Raw genomic sequence first — 16,717 nt, forward strand, 5'->3', positions numbered from 1 at the left:
ATTATTGTAGTTCCAGGTATGGCATCTGTGGCGCGTGGTATCATGTGAGAGTGCTGATAGCTCTGGGCAATCCTGCCCTGAACACTTTGCCCACTGTATGTAGCCCATGTGACCTATCTTAGGTTAGCTCTATTTGTAACCTGTAGTTTTCCTTTGCGTACACCTTGCTTATTTCTGGCATCTCTAACACCCTTGAGTGGCCACTGCAGCTTAAGTTTTCAAGCTCTCAGTTCATGCATCACACTGATGCTATCTGTAGGAGCTCTGACTCTCAAACACTGTCTAAACTTCTAGTCCTTCCCTTGAAATATAGATGGAAGCCTTCATAGACCTGAAACTCTTGTGTTTTACATACCTGAAAAACAAGCACTGTATGGATGATGCTAAGATCTGCTCTCAGACGGGACAGGGGCCAGGCCCAGTCAGGCCACTTCTGCATTGACTAAAGTATGCCCGAATAGCTGAACACACAGACATACACAGACACACACACACACCTTAAAGCTGTGCCTGCAACATTCCTTGGAGCACCCTTCTTAATGCAAAACCTCCCCAGTGAGTCAGAGAGTTACTCTGTGATGCCCTAGTGGTATCTCTCCCACTATCCCAATGAAAAGCATTTGCTTTCTTTTTCATGGTGCTAAGCTCTGAACAACTACGTATACACTTTGTGCCCACTTGAAACATTCCTTTCTAGCCAAACGACAGTTTTCAACATTGCGTTTTACTCTAGTTCTTACTGTAAACCCAGCTAAAAGATGTGCAAGGAACATGTCACAGTGTGAATCTTAATCTGTCTAGAAATTTTCTCCTCCAAATTAATGTCTTCATTTTTAATTTAACCTCACTTCGTCTCGGGGCATAGACAAAAATCGAGACAAATACTTTCACAGAATGTTTTCCCAGCCTAATTCCTAACAGTCTTAAACCTACCTGAAATCTTATGAGCATTATTTCTATCAGCAGTTTGGTCTTTCAAGTTTCCACTATTATGCATTGCATCACTAAACTCTGCACACAATGTTCTAGGACTTCTCTAGTCAGGTCTCTAACCCCTTGGAAATTCTTCCCCCCAAATCCATTCTTAAGATTTAAGAACCAGAAAAAAAAAAAAAAAAAAAAAAAAAAAAAAAAGCTGGGCGGTGGTGGCGCGCACACCTTTAATCCCAGCACTTGGGAGGCAGAGGCAGGCAGATTTTTGAGTTTGAGGCCAGCCTGGTCTACAGAGTGAGCTCCAGGACAGCCAGGACTACACAGAGAAACCCTGTCTCAAAAGACCAAAAAAAAAAAAAAAAAAATTAAGAACCAACAGATTTATCCAATAGTAATCACCCTACTTCTTTGGTACCATTTGTGTGTATGAGTATATAAATAACGATCTTATCATTGTGACAAAACACCCGATAGTCACAATTTAAAAGGAGGGCTTATTCACACTTTCAGAGGGCTTAGTACTTTATAGATGACAGGGAATGGGAGAAAAGAGAAATACATTACGTGGTGGCCAAGACAATAGAGTGAGGAAGGGATCAGAGGTCAGCTAGAACCTTTGAAAGGCAACCCTCCAGACATGCTTCCTTCATAACTAAAGTCTCCAGAATTTCTCAAAATAGTTTGATCTGTAGGAGACATTCCAAAATTCAGGACCTAAGAATGGTAGATGAGAATTCCATACTCAGAATAATGACAAGTTTAAAAGCATGAAGGAAAAAGTCAAAGATTCTGCCAACCCAATGATCACATATCACCTGTATGTTACTGGTATATACATATTTTAAAAATCCCAAATGAAGAAAGTTGACAAATTAGATATATGCCTGTTCTTTTCATTCCCCAAAAGCACTTTCTAGATAACCTACTAAGGAATAGTCAGCATGGTAGAAGTAAGAAAATCTGCAGCACAGCTAGCTGGCCCAGGCCTCCATCTGGTAGATGTAAGACCAAACCTTATAGTTACAAAAATCCAAGTGTGAGAGTGAAAAATAAAAACAACTGACCAACAGCATCATATTTTGATTTTTATTATTCAGACCATATAATGAAGTACCACTTTAAAAAAAAATTTATAAAAAGACTTAGTTGTAAACTGTCATACTAGATTTACAAAAAAATATATAAAAAAGAACAAATTAAATATTAGAAATTACAGGAGTCTCTCCCTTAGACCGAAGGAGTCTTCTTTAATAGCCTTCAATGTAGCTTATAGGCAATCTTAAGAAATTCAAGAAGCTCATTCATGTTGTGGAAGCCCTAAAGGAAAAAACTGAGGAAACTCATTGATAATTTTCACAGCTTCATTGTAAAGTTCAAGATCTGAAAGAAACATTTAAGCACACACTTAATCTCCAGTGGAATCTGCAGTCCCACCTCCTACCTGAAGTCTGTCTATGTCTTTCCTTTTCGAAGTCGACTTATTTTCACAGTCCATGTTTATTTAACTGTGGTACTTCCAAAGAATGGAGAGATGATATACCATTGTATAGTCACTTTCGGCTGGGGTCAAAATCTCAGTGTCACTATACTGTTCTAGCTTCCAATTCATAGACTAAAATATTAATTTTATCATATTTAAGCTTTTTATTCTATAGCTATGGTATTTACTGTTTTCTTAACATGTAAGAAATGACTAATTTACAAGGTCTGTTCTCATTTTATATATAATGAAAATATACCAGGACTGAGATTTAAGACCAAAAACGTTAAAGAAAAGTTTTCTCCTCTTTATATGAGACTGCTAAATGGTGTGATGGTGTACTTACCAAAGCGATTACTGTCTTCCTTAAATAAGACATAAGATGCACATAGTATGGTTGCTCTGGCTGTGACTTTCCCAACTACTTCTATGGTTCCAGAGATTTCTTCATCAAGCTAAAGGTTAGACAAAATGTCAATTAGGTATATTTACCTTTTCAGTTGATAATGAGCTTGGAAAGCTGTTATAAGGTTTCCTTGTTTTTCAGATTTATTCATAGTTTACTAATTTTTCATTGCATAAAGAAATGTTACATTTAGCCAACATAACAATAGAAATATACCTTGTCTAAAATCCTGGCATATGTAACAGATAAAGATGATCTGAATCCTGTTTTCTTTAGTAGTGGTTTAGGTTCTGAAGATACAGTTAAACATTTAAGTAGAAGGCAAAGTCATTAAAATACACTGAGGATGTTCAGATTTCGTATAAACACATATTTGTTTAAAAAGTCACTCAGGCCGGGCAGTGGTGGTGCATGACTTTAATCCCAGCACTTGGGAGGCAGAGGCAGGTGGATTTCTGAGTTCGAGGCCAGCCTGGTCTACAGAGTGAGTTTCAGGACAGCCAGGGCTGCACAGAGAAATCTTGTCTTAAAAAAAACCAAAAAAAAAAAAAAACTTTACTCAGAAGAACTGTGTATAAATCTTACAACACATGTTCTATATTGAGTAGCCAAATAGTATATGATTTGTCTTCAAAAAGATCACAAAGATGTTTTAAGCACATTAAACATAAAATTTTTAAAAATTTAAAAATATGCATAATGTAATATGTTCTTCAAATATATATATTTGAAAATTAAAATAGAAAATAAAACTGACTAGCAATGCCACTTAGTATGAAGCAGGAGGAACACCTGGGGCCAGCTCTTAAAGGCCAGGCTTGTGATTACGGAAGAAGCAGTTTGAAAAAGAGATTTTCACATGTATTTTTTGGATTTTTTTTTTTTAAGGCATAAAAATTGTTATCCAATCAATACTTAAGGGACACTTTCAGAAATGTTAGAGCCCTAAAGGTTAGAAATGGAAATAAGACAAAATATGAGCATGAATTTCATTTTTAAAGTTATACAAATGCAACATTCATATTTCCATCCCCCAAATCAGAAATAATAAGAAACCCAAAAAATTAAATATGAGAGCATATCACTTTAAACATACTGGCTCCATCAACTCAATGGTTCCATTTTTTCCTTCTCCATCTGAAAGAATAAACATTTTTCCAGTGGGATGAATCTAAAAAAGGAAACCAAGACAGAAAGCCGTAGATTTAGAAAACAATATCTACAGAAATGAAATATTTAAAAGATTCATTTTATTTGGTTGAACAAAAAGTAATAGGATTTTGGACAGTTAATTTGGTTCAAGTTATAATCTTATTACCAGATCTGATGATTGGAAGTCCTGTTAAATTTGAATTTCTAGTAAACAATGAATATTTGTTTAGTGTTTTGTTTGGTTTCGTTTATTTGGAAAAGTTGACAACTATACACTAAAACTCAAGGAGGCTTTCACTACCTAATGGAATTCTGCCAACATTCATGATTTAGTACATCTCACAGAATACCTTCTTTTAAAATTAAGAACGATGATCTAAAAGAACTGGTTGCCAGATCTGAGGACGACTTCCCTTCAAATTGAGTTCTGCCACTTGATGCGGTGACGTTTGAGCAGCTTGGTCAGCCTACCTGGTTAGAAATTTCTTTCACTTTGGAAATGTGTGAATGAAATGACCTAGCAAATAAGTCCTTACAAATGACCTCGGCGTTCTCAATTTCTAGGACTTTAGGCTTATTTCTTACCTATAGGAAGGACCAGGCTGTAGTCTAAGACTGGGCTAGATACAAGGTATCTATAGAATATGGGAGGGGCTATCAAAAAATGTTTCTTGGAGAAACTACTGCAAAGTAGAAAAACCAGGCCCATAAATATAGACGGTTGCAAAAGACAGGGAAACAAGTAGATTCATCAGATAAATCTGGCTGAAACAAAAACTAGGACAACAGACAGACGAGCCAGGTTTGTAAATACCTTTCTGGTAAATACAGAAAGGGGGCGCGGAGCGCTTGGAACTAAAACATCATTCGAAACAGTTTTTGTGACATAAAAGAAGCGACACCAAAGTGGAGATGCAATGGCTTAGCAGTGGGAAAAACTCTTCTTGTGAAAACTACAGCAAGCTGGAGGGCAATGCTGCTTAAAGGTTATCAGCTCCCAGCCTCCGCTCCCTACCTCACAGCCATTCCCGAGTGGCCCCAGTCCCTTCCTCTTGCCCAAACCCGCACGCACCTTTTCCAGCTTCCCCACGAAGCACACGGGCCGGTCGATATACTGTGTTAACATGCTGGCGTTGACGCGCGCTTTGGGGAGTTCCATTATGTCCACCATGATTCTGCCGCCAACACTCTCAACCCGCAGGAAAGCAGAGAATGATTGACACCCGCCGGCGGCCGCGCCAACCCGGGCAAATTTCCCGAACACCAATCAGAGGGGATATGCGCTCCGGACCCACCAATCAAATCCACAGGAGCCTCTAGTTCTCTCGTCGGGGGGGGGGGCGAGAGGAGGGGCTCCGCGCTTCCGGAAGTACTGGTCTACTCCCTAGTGACGCGCGGCGTTCCGGAAGTGGCTGGGGCCGAAACGCAGCGGGCAGTGGAGGCGGGACTTAGAGGGGCGGGGGCTGAGGCCTGGGACCCGGGATCTGGAGCGGCCGAACGTCGACTTGACCCCGGAAGAAAGCGGAAGGACCGCGGCGGGTGGCGAGCTGCGGGCTGCGGCGGAGTCTTAGGTAGCTTTCTGGCACCTCGTCTGGAGCTTCGTGCCTCTCTCCTCCGGAGAGCTGAACGGTTGGGGTCGGGGGCGGAGTCGGGCGCCGGGTCCCGGAAAGCCGCGGTGCAGGCGGTGACAGTTGCCAGCTTTTACGTGGGTGGCGCAGGTGTGTGTCTAACCTGGGGTTTGATGGCTTTTATTTCTGAGCCAGTTCTACCTAAAGAGAATCATCTCTAGTCTTCCCTCCCTTAGGAGGTTGTTGCTAGGAGACCGAGGTCCGTTTTCTATAGCACATTCTGTGTAATGTACCTGCCTATTTTATCCACTGGCGACTAGAGGTGCTGCCCCTCTCTTTACCTTGGACCTTTGCTCTCCTTGTCGGTATGGAGGTGTCCATTTCCTCACCTACTGGGTGCGAGCGTGCATGGGGGCTCCGGTAGAGGAGGACCCCTGGGAAGGACTAGAGATGGCAGGCTTCACCAGCTGTTGGATTCAAGCTAGTACTCCTCTACTGGCTTCACATTTTCTCTCTGCAAATGAGGGGTTGAGTGCTTTGCAAGGTACTAGCCAACTCTAATTTTGGATTGTAATACTATATCTAGTTCCCCGAAATACTTTGAGCTGGCTGTCTGAAAGACAATTTATTCCAAGATTTGAAGAAAATTGCTGGATGTGTTTGTAGTTCATAGAATGACTGGGACTGGTGGCTATTGATTTTAGTGATTTCTCTAGCAAGGGATTGGTACTGGGAAATTTCAAAATGAATGCACGTAAAAATACTTTCAAAAGTGGTTGCAGAAATTAGAACATAATTTTAATTGGGTCTTATAATTATGTGGAACAGTGTTTGGATTTTTCTAAAGCCACAGACTTAATAGCCTTCAAATTCAGGGCCCTAATTGGAGTTACAATATAGTCCTGCTGTTGCGGCCTTAAGTAATAAAATGCAAAGATCTGGTTTCATCTATTTAAGAGTGAAATCCAATCTACCCCATTTAAATGATTGTTAGCTCTCCCTAGTGTTTATGTAGCATTTAATATGTTTGTCTTAATTCTGTTGTTATTAAAACAAGTTTAAAGAATTTCATTAGTTGTGAGCTGCAAAAACTAATTTCATTAGTTTTGGGTGCTGTCAAGTCGGTGTTGAAGTGCTGGGGGTCAGCCCCTACGGGTGTTTCTTCTTTCTTGTCAGTTGTTCTTGAGGCAGCAGAGAGGGAGCATAGGCAGGGAGAGGAGGGGTAAGACTTTGTCTTATGAGAAATTTAGAGTTGCTGTATAATAAAAAGTTTATTTATCTAAGTCTAAGTTACTATACTATTGGAGCTGACCTGCCTTCAGTGATCCTCTGAGGCCAGAAACTGCAGTTTCTGTTACTTAGCATCTCATCCTAAAGCAGCAGGAGATTAAGTAAAGGATTGAGTGCTAGCACCTTTTCCTATCTTCCAGATACCTCTTGCTTGTCGGGCTAGGGGGAAGTTTGGAGCAACAAACTTCGATTGAACCAGGTGAAGAGAATAACACTCACTGAAGGAAAAACTTTTACATAAGTAAATGTGCATAATCTCACATAAATTCATATACAGATTATTCATTCTCATTTATTCATTTATACATTTCCATTTATATCCAACTGGGCCCAGTTTGCATGCATTCTTATAAGAACATACTTATACACACATATGCATGCATTCTCACAACCACATACTTACACACACATCCATACTTACATATGCATATGGAGCAAAAGCCCAAAGCACGGGTGCAGAAAGAACTCACTCATTTTAAAAGGAAAACGGAGCTCCAGTCTTTATTACATAGAGAAAGAAAAGGCTTCTACCCTTTTAATGCTAAATGAATTAAACCCATATTTGTAAGAAAAAAACTTTGTTTCTTTTAGTAAGACTAAGCCTGCCTTGTCCTTACCATGGGACCTGTTCTGTCCCATGGTAAGGAGAAGCCTGCCTGCTCCTTCTGCTCTCTGCAGCATCTTGTTTTTTCCTCTTTCCCTCTGCATTCTGCACATTGCTCTCTTAGTATTTTATGTTACTTAGTTTCTAAGTTTTCCACTCTGCATTCTCCTTCTAATTTAAAAGGTGTTCTGTCTAAAAACTCCTCCCCAGCTCAGTTCCTCTCTCAGCTTAGTTCTTCTCACCTCTGTTCCTCTCACCTCAGTCCCCCAGTTCTGACTCCCTCTTTGTCCTCAGACCTTAAACATCATTCAGAATACATGATCACATGCTAAAAAGTTCAGCAAAAGTTCACACAGAAAATCAAATCATAAATCAAAATAGAAATTTAAAACAGAGAATGTTTACATGCATATCCATTAGGAGTAATTATCTAGCTAAACATCCATCATTTGTCTCAGCTCCACAGATTCACCAAAGGTTTAAAACCATAACTAAGCTATAGGTAAAGTTTTGTATAGATAAACCCAGTCAGTATTTTACCTTCTGTCCTAGCATTTATAATAAATCATTAGTTCCCTTTTTATAACCTTTGGTTAATTGTCTTACAGCCTCATGGAATGTGCTCTGAGTAGAAGAAAGTCTGGTTACCATCTAAGAGCAATTAACTGGTGACACTCAGGAGACTGGCAGAGTTTTCATTGCAGTTTTTACTATCAGAAAAGGACCTAATAGCAGTCCCACTATAAATGAGCTTAATAATCACTGATGTAATTTTAGGAATTCCTATAGGATCATCATAAAGACTTAGGTCATCTATTTATCTATATAGCATCACTATAGACAGTACATCTTCGTGGATCTGCAGAGATTGCCTCTAAAGGGGTGTGCTATTACTTAGTGATTATTCTATATGTATAATAGTAACAAGAAAAGCATATTAATAGCAGGAATCTTTCCTAAAGTGAATCCCTTACAGCCTTGTTTAATAAGGGAACACCTGTCACAGATTATATAATAATCCGAAGCAGGCCATTTCAGGATGATCACTTGCTAGTTACTAACTTGTCCCATTATGGCTCCTGACATTGAAGCATTCAGGATACACCACTGCTTTTTCTACCCTGGTGCATAGTACCCTTTAGTGTAGCTGCCACCAGCCACTCATAAGAATGGGTTTTCTGGAGCTGGTGAGATGGCTCAGTGGGTAAGAGCCCCGCCTGCTCTTCTGAAGGTCCTGAGTTCAAATCCCAGCAACCACATGGTGGCTCACAACCACCCGTAATGAGATCTGATGCCCTTGTTCTGGTGCGTCTGAAGACAGCTACAGTGTACTTACTTATAATAATAAATAAATCTTAAAAAAAAAAAAAAAGATTTAAAAAAAAAAAAAAAGAATGGGTTTTCTGGAATGGGGGTCAAGGCCCGAATAATTTGAGGTACCGGAAATGCGGGAAGGGTTTAAAAAAATTAGACCAACACATGGTGTACTTTCAGTCTTGCCATCATTCATTGAAATCTCTTTGTTACAAGCAAACAGGTAGATAGGTAAAGCAAAAACCCTCCCTCAAGTTCGTCAGCAACTTGGCCCAATCAGCAGCTTCATCTTCAGTCTCTGGAGGTGGGACTTCCTGAGTAACTGGAACTTGGAGAGAGGTGTGGCTATTAGCAGGAGGTGGGCAGAGAGACGTGGTTATCTGTGGCAAGGCGGGGTCTGAAGAATCAGCCCTCAGCTGTAGGACGGTCACACTTTAGCTCAGTGAAAACTAATCAGCAAGAAGTAAGTTAGCAGTTCAGTTCCAGCTTGCTTTCTCTGTGTGCTGCAAGCAAATGGTACCATAGGTTCTTACCATCTAGTTATGGTGGACTGCTAGGAGCATGGTAGTAAATTGTGTTGTTTTGGGTGCCTTTGGGGCATCCTTCTCAATAACTCCTAGGGAGGTATAGCACATCCTTCCAGCCCTGAGATTTTGTTTAGTAATTCATGCCTGTAGAGGAAGCATTCTTTTCCCATGCTGGGTACCTCCATTTAAATTCCTTTTAAAACCAGTTACACTTTTCAATTAGCTTACAAAGTAGTAGGATTTCCTGATACCTCTTCACACATCCTTAGTCTTGGTTAGCTGACCTGCTTTACCCAACCTCCTCTTCCCATCTCCACTTAAGCCTTTCACCCCCAGTGTTCTCCCCCAACGAACTATTTTGTAGCACACATGTTCTACTATCCCTTCCACTCCTTAAAATTTCTCTATATCCATGTTTGGCCTTTTGTAGCTATCTGACCTCTAAAGACACCACAGATAAAGCACACAAATCAAAAACTTTAAAACTAGGATCCACATGTAAGAGAGAACACATGGTGTTTGTCTTTCTTGTCCTGGGTTACCTCATTCACTTTAATAATATTTTCCAGTTCCTTTAATTTTCTTGTAAATTTCATATTTTTTTCTGTACAGCTGAGTAAAACTCCATTGTGTATATGTATACATTTTCATTATTTGTTCATCAATTGCTGGGCATTCAGGATGGTTCCATTTCTTAGCTATTGTCAAAAGAGCAGCAATGAACATAGATCTCAGAGCATCTCTACAATAGGATATTTAGTATTTTAAATGTAAGCCCAGAAGTGGTATAGCTAAATCATATGGTAGTTTTCAGCTTTCTAAGAAATCTATATAGTGACTTCCAGTCTTACTTATTTTTCTGCCACCATGATAAAACATCATGACCAAACCCAACTTGCACAGAAAAGGTTTATTTGGCTAATATATCCTGAATCATAGTCCACTGAGGGAAGCCAAGGCAAAAACTCAAGTCGTGCTTCCGGAAGTAGGAGCTTTGTGTCAAGTTGACATAAACCTATCCAGGACACTTAGTAGTGACTTCAGTAATTTATATTACTACCATCAGTAGATAAGTATTTACCTTTCTTAGCGTCCTCTCCAGTGTTTTCTTGGTGGCAGCTGTTTTGACTAGAGTGAGATCTCAAGATAGTTTTAATTTCCATTTTCTCTAATAATGTTGAACACCTTTAAAAATATTTATTAGCCACTAGTATTTATCCTTTTGGAAATGCTCTGTTCAGTTCCATGCCCCCCGCCTTTTTGATTTTTTTTCTTGAATTGTATGTATATTCTAAATACTAATTCTCTGTTGGATATATAACTAGCAATGGTTTTCTCCCCCTTTGTAGCTGTTTCTTCATTTATTTGACAGTTCCCTTGACTATACAGAACATTTCTTTGCTCAAGAGTACCATTCGTTGTTTATTGGTCTTATGTCCTTAGTGATAGAAATTTTACTCAGAAAGTCTCTACGATGATTTTATCTTGAGATGAACTCCCTACATTTTTCTTTAGTGGTTTCATAGTATCAGGTCTTGTGTTGAGGTCCTTCATCTGCTTGACATTGACTTTTTGTGCTGTGTGGGATATAAGGACCGATATTCTTCAACATGTAGATACCCAGATTCCCTGTCACCATTTGTTGAAGATGCCAGGTTTTTCCAGTGTATGTTTTTGACATATTTGTTAAAACTCAGATGGCCATAGTTACATTGATCTGCTATCCATTGATGTATGTGTGTCTTTCTGTGTAAATACCATGCCTTTTTCATTGCCATGGATCTGTATGCTTGAAGTCAGTTGTGGAGCAGTATTCTTTTTGTTTATATGGCTTTGGCCATATAGGATCATTTGTGCTCATATATGGATTTTAAGGTTGTTTTTCCATCTCAGGAAAGAATGCTGCTGGAATTTTCTCACATCGTAGATAGAATCTATAAATTGCTTTTGGGGTAGATAACCATTTTCACAGTATTAATTCCTCTAGTCCATGAACCTGGGAAGTTTACCTGTGGACATAAAAACTATAGTTCTCATCTGAAAGAGAACAAGACATAGTTTATTCTACCATCAATATGGGTGATCATGGCCCAGGAATACATATGTAGGTCACCCCCGATTACAGGTTCCACGATAGAAGCAGTTTCACGGAGTTTTTATAGTTTTACAGAATAATGAAAGACATAAGTCAACTTTAAAGGCAACTTTAGAATACCTTGGTGGCTACAAAAAGATGAGGGAGGTTTTTTTTTATAAGCCTAAGATGTTGTCTGGTGTTCTGCTAAGTTAGTAGACTCTAAGAGGTCTTTATTTATTACCATGAGGTGTTAGTTCAGATGCAGAGTAGGACAAGGCATGGCTTTTCCAGAAGGCTAAAACTAGTCCAAGATAAGTAAGTAACCTCTACTCTATAAAATTCTAATCTCCCACAGTACTTAGGTTCTAGTAAGTCCATCAGTCTCGGCACACACAGACTCCTTCCAGGAATTTTTGTTAAAGCCAGACACAGCTTTTCAGGAATTTTCATTGACATTTCTCTCCTCCATTTCACTCTTCAGTGTTTTCAAGTTTTCATTATAGAGATCTTCCTCAGTATTAGTAAGGCTTATTCCAAGATTGCTTGCTTGCTTGCTTGCTTGCTTTTCTTAGGTCTTATAAATGATGTTTTTCTGGTTTTGTTTCTTGTATGCTTGTCATTGTTATAGAGGAAGACTATAATTTTCATATGTTGATTTTGTATCCTGACCTTTACAGAATGTGTTTATAGTTCTAAGAGTTTCCCGGTTCAGAATCTCTTAGGGAGTCATAACAGGAACAAGTATGGACGGTTTTACTTCTTCCTTTTCTACTTGTAATTTTATTTGTTTCTTTGCCTTATTGCTCTAGCTGACCCATATTATAGTATTCTGAGTGTGAACAAAGTAGATACCCTTGTCTTGTTCCTGTTTTTTTTTTTTTGTGGAAATTCTTTTTTAAGTTTTCCTCATTTAATACAATATTGGCTATGGGTTTGCCATATATAACCATTATTATGAGATATAATCATTCTATTCTGAGATCCTGATCGCCTGATTCCATCTTTGGTGCTAGGTTTCACTCTTCATGCATTTCGGATTTAAAGTAGATCTATGCTATTTGTGATACCCACAGTCTTTCGGATTTAATGTCGATCTGTATATGCTATTTGTGATGCCCACAATCCTTCTTGGTCCGATGCGATGTTTTTGAGTAAGCTGACAGTTTCTTGCTCTGGCACTTTTTTTCTTTTTGTTTGGTAATTTAAAATTACAGATTTGTATTTTATGGAACTTTTTGTTGTTGATTTCTGTGGTTTGGTTTCAGGTTGTGTTTCTCAAGAAAAGATTTCTTTTCTTCCTTGCACAATGTTTGGCCTCAGGTTTTGTGCCTGTTCACTGTGGGACATGGTTCATTAAAACCCAGACTTGTATCCATCAGAAGTCAGTACTGGCCATGAGAAAGATACTAGGTGTTAGTACTTGGATACTTCCCCATGGATTTTTTGCCCTTCCTTCTTTCTGGCCTCAGTTGAATTTCCTTATCTCTTAATGATTTGGCCATGCATTTTAAAATGGTACTAACATATAACAGTGTTTTTATATAGGTTGTACTAAGATATAATTTTTCTGGACATATGATTTTTCATGTTACCAGAAATACACACACACACACACACACACACATATACACACATCCATACACACACACACACACACACACACACACACACACTAGTGTTATTTTTAGCTAATAGTAAGAACTGCATGCCTGTTTTCTTCATCTCATGAATGTTACTTAAGAAAGCTTGTGGGGGAACTCGAGTTGCTGAAGACAACAAATATAACTGTACACTAACTAGAGCTTTAATGTATGGTAGCAGTAACATGTATTAAGGGGTAAAAGTGAGTTGAAATGATAGCTTGGAATGTCTTCCTTAAATGTAATGTGAAAGAATTGGCTTAATGGTGGTTGGAAGAAGATACAATGGCAAGTTTCATACTTTAGGAGAAACATTGACAGTTCAGAGTGAAGAATGGGCTGGAATAGCCTAATGAATGTGCTTTGGGTGCAAGGAACATCACTTTGTTATTTACTAATTTTGCTAAAGTATATATAACATAAAAGTTACTGAATAACTCTTAAGTATTTTAACCCTGCAATTCAGTATATTCTGTAAGTTCATACTGTTATCCAACCATAACCACCACTGTTTCTATCTTCAGATTTCATCTTCCAAAACTCAAATTCTGTGACCATAGCTCAGTCATCCTTATCATCTTTACTTTCTATCTGTACTGATCTAGCTACTCTTAGGTGTCTTATGCATGTTCAGTAATACAATATTTTTCCTCTTGCATGGGTTTATTTTATCTAAAAATATCTTTGAGGTTTATGTTGTAGTATGTGTTAGAGTTGCATTTCATTTTAAACTTCAATAAAACCCTATTGTATGACTATACCATACTTGGTCTATTCATCTTTCCACTGATGGGTATTTGGACTGTATACATCTTGCAGCTTAAATATTTAAGTAAAAAACAAAAACAGATAAAAGCCATTATGAGTTGACTCAATTAGGTCTAAGTTATTAACATCACAAAGGACAGGAACTACAAATGTGAAAGCTGTGAGACTCCGAATCATCTTCTATCATTTTACAGTACCATCTTTTTAGTAACCAAACAGTGTTGCGTTATTGTTCACAAAGACCTCCATCCTACCAAGCTCTTGAGGAAATATAATCTTCTAAAAAAAAAAATCTAGAAAATTTGCCACTAATTAGTCATTTGACTATATTCTTCCAAACAGATATGGTGTAAAAGGGTACACCCAAAGGATTGATTACAAATATGGCTACTGAGAATCCATTATATTAGAAAGATACCCATGTTGGTTGTTATAATCTATACTGGCGATGCTTGTATGCAGAATTTCATGTCAACAGAAGAAGAGAGAAACCAAAAGTCACGAATTAAGAAGTTGAGAGATAGTGTTTGGTGGACATGCAGTAACGGCTGAAAATGAAATCCTTAGGAATCTGCTTCTAGAAGCTGGTTGGGCCATAATACTGTTCCTGAGATAGGGAATAGAGGAATCTGTTCTGGGGAGTATGATTGAGGCTTGGCTATTAAAGGAGAATAAATGGCACAGAGTGAGGAACATAGATTTGAAGTAGACTTGTGTATGTTATGTTTTGATATGTTTTACTTAATTGACTTGGGTAAATTACTCAACTCTTCATATCTCTACTTTTCTGTATTAGCAGAAGAGAAAACAAAGCTTTACAAAATTGTTAGAAGCATTAGTGTTAGAAGCATGTATGTAAAGCATTGAATCTAATGCCTTGTGAACCCTAAAAACTTTAAGTAACAGAAGTTCCTCTTGGAATAGATAAATTGTCCTTAAGTCTGTGTGCGTCATCTTGATGGTAATGAGTACTGAGACAGTGAATGTAGAAAGAAAATTCAAGCTGCTTGTTCAGAAGGAATTGCCTGAGACTGTAGTACCTTAATCCATCTGGGTTGTGTTTTACCCAGCTATCCCTAGCAGCCTAGATAGATCATGACCTCTTTTATTCATGTGAGTTTAATAAGACATTTTCTACATTTTCATCTATTTCTTGTGGCAAATTATCATCAGACAGACACTCTTCTTATTAGTCTGTGGATCCACATTTTCCCTTGTTTGTGTAGATTTCATTCTGGTGATTTTATTGATGGAGAGGCTGGGCTCCTGCTGCAGCTTTCCCTTGTTGGCAGCTTCTTACTCTGTGTTTAGTCCTGGAAGTCAGATGAATGTACATATTTCTTTGATTCATTCAGTTTTAGTGGCTAATAAACTGTAACCATGTGTGGTTCTTGTGGGCAGTGCTTGTGTCTTCTGTGGCTAAGACTGTAAAAGGAATCTGAATGAGTTGGAAAATGAGGACTGATTTGGAATTCTTTGAACTTGAAGTTAGACAAGTCCTATGCTCTGCTTACAAAGCTTTTTTTGTTTTAAGTTCTAATTGGGGCACTGGCACGCTAATTATCACAGATGACTTTATTCTTCCATTACCATACATGGTCATTTACCTAAGATATTGGCTATACTGGAGAAATGTTTTGTGTTCAAATCGTCTGGAATCCTTTTATAATGTGGTTTTCTTTCAGAGTTGCACAATTAAATGGAGTAGGCATTATTGTTCTAATGTTCTGTGTAGTCTTCTGTGCCCAACTAACAAGGGTTGCCTTTGGCATTTATGTAGAATTGTGTTTGTAATTTTTCTAAAATGGGAAAATATATCGAGTCATTAACTTACATGGATCAATGATACAAAAGGCAGAAAATTATCTTTTTAGTGAATAACTGAGACCTAGCTGGTAATTTGCAAGTGCAACTTATAATTTCTTAGAAGTGAGTCACTTGATCTTTTAGGCTCTGTATCACTCTCAGTGCTTCACAAAAGAAAATTATGCTTTGGGGCCTTGCATGATGGCTCAGGGGTACAGCAGACAAGGTGCTTGCTGCCAGGCCTGCTGGCCTCAGCTTGCTCTTCAGTAGCACACAGTGGAAGGAGAGAAGCACCTCCCACACGTCACCTGAGCTCCACATCTGCATCTTGGTATGTATGCACGTGTGAACACAAACATGATAGCAAATATTGTTTTCCACTTCAGTGATTAAAAAGAGGGGGAGTTTGTTTTGTTTTAAATAAAACCTCTGACTTGAAGGTGTCCCCTGACTGGAACTCATCATATAGCAGGTGATGATGGTACACATCATCAGGACTACACTGCACGTATTATTATGCAATGTCAGCAGAGGAGAAAGGGACACTGTTCTTCATCCCAGGTAAAGTCTCACATTCCTATGTCTCAGGGAATTTCTTTATCCAGTGTGCTCTCTCTGCTCAGTGGTAAATATTGCAGGTAAATATTCATCAAATGCCTTGGCTTTCAACTAAGGAAACTTTTGCTACACAGGGAGCTTTTGTTAATGTCTAAAGACAGTTTTGGTCTTCCTAACACAAGCAATGGAGGGTATTTAGTAGATAGAGACCACTGATTCTATTTAGCATACACTGTATAGGATCACTGTGAGGCGGTCTTGCAGGGCGTGGGAAGGAGAGTATCGCTCCCTGGGCATTGTGAAAGCACACTTGGACAAATTCTTTATGTCGTTACCATAACTTTGCATTTGATGTTCATTTTTCTGTAAATACAGAGACATCAGACAGAGATGGGGCAGTCAGACTCACTCTTCATTGCTTCCCTAGTTTTCTTGAGCAAATGACTATCAGTAAAAAAGAATCAGATTAGCCTTAGACTTAGATCAGCATTAGACTAGCCATCTGGAGCACTTCCCGAATGCCTTGAGACATCTCTGAAAGATTGCAGCTGATTGCCCTGACTTCTTTTTTTTTTTTTAATTAGATATTTTCTT

The 16,717-nt window shown here is 38.6% G+C and overlaps 2 protein-coding genes across 5 annotated transcripts in view; one reads left to right on the plus strand and one right to left on the minus strand.

Annotated features, from left to right (window-relative positions):
• Positions 1–2,005: 2,005 nt before the first annotated feature.
• Rpa3 (replication protein A3) lies at positions 2,006–5,213 on the minus strand. Its single transcript, XM_031381169.1, has 4 exons — positions 5,044–5,213; positions 3,916–3,990; positions 2,760–2,868; positions 2,006–2,313 (listed from the first exon to the last, which is right to left on the minus strand). Exons 1-4 carry the CDS (start codon positions 5,140–5,142, stop codon positions 2,231–2,233), a joined length of 366 nt encoding a protein of 121 aa, XP_031237029.1. The 5' UTR covers positions 5,143–5,213; the 3' UTR covers positions 2,006–2,230.
• A 123-nt stretch (positions 5,214–5,336) lies between these two features.
• Positions 5,337–16,717, plus strand: part of Umad1 (UBAP1-MVB12-associated (UMA) domain containing 1) — a 247,216-nt gene continuing 235,835 nt past the window's right edge. For 3 of the 4 annotated variants that reach the window (XM_031381168.1, XM_031381165.1, XM_031381167.1), the window contains exon 1: positions 5,337–5,542. The gene's annotated coding sequence lies outside the window, so the exon portion shown is untranslated. Of the gene's footprint in view, positions 5,690–16,717 lie in introns of all 4 variants that reach the window. The other variant, XM_031381166.1, reaches the window with a different exon arrangement.

This window comes from Mastomys coucha, unplaced genomic scaffold, assembly GCF_008632895.1.
Source record: "Mastomys coucha isolate ucsf_1 unplaced genomic scaffold, UCSF_Mcou_1 pScaffold20, whole genome shotgun sequence".
Taxonomy (NCBI): Eukaryota; Metazoa; Chordata; class Mammalia; order Rodentia; family Muridae; genus Mastomys; species Mastomys coucha.

Coding starts and splice junctions, on each gene's coding strand:
- Rpa3 (XM_031381169.1), bottom strand. CDS start 5,142: ATGGTGGACATAATGGAACTCCCCAAAGCGCGCGTCAACGCCAGCATG. Junction 3,991..5,043: donor TCGTGGGGAAGCTGGAAAAG/GTGCGTGCGGGT, acceptor TTCCTTTTTTAG/ATTCATCCCACTGGAAAAAT. Junction 2,869..3,915: donor CCATTGAGTTGATGGAGCCA/GTATGTTTAAAG, acceptor TCTAACCTTTAG/CTTGATGAAGAAATCTCTGG.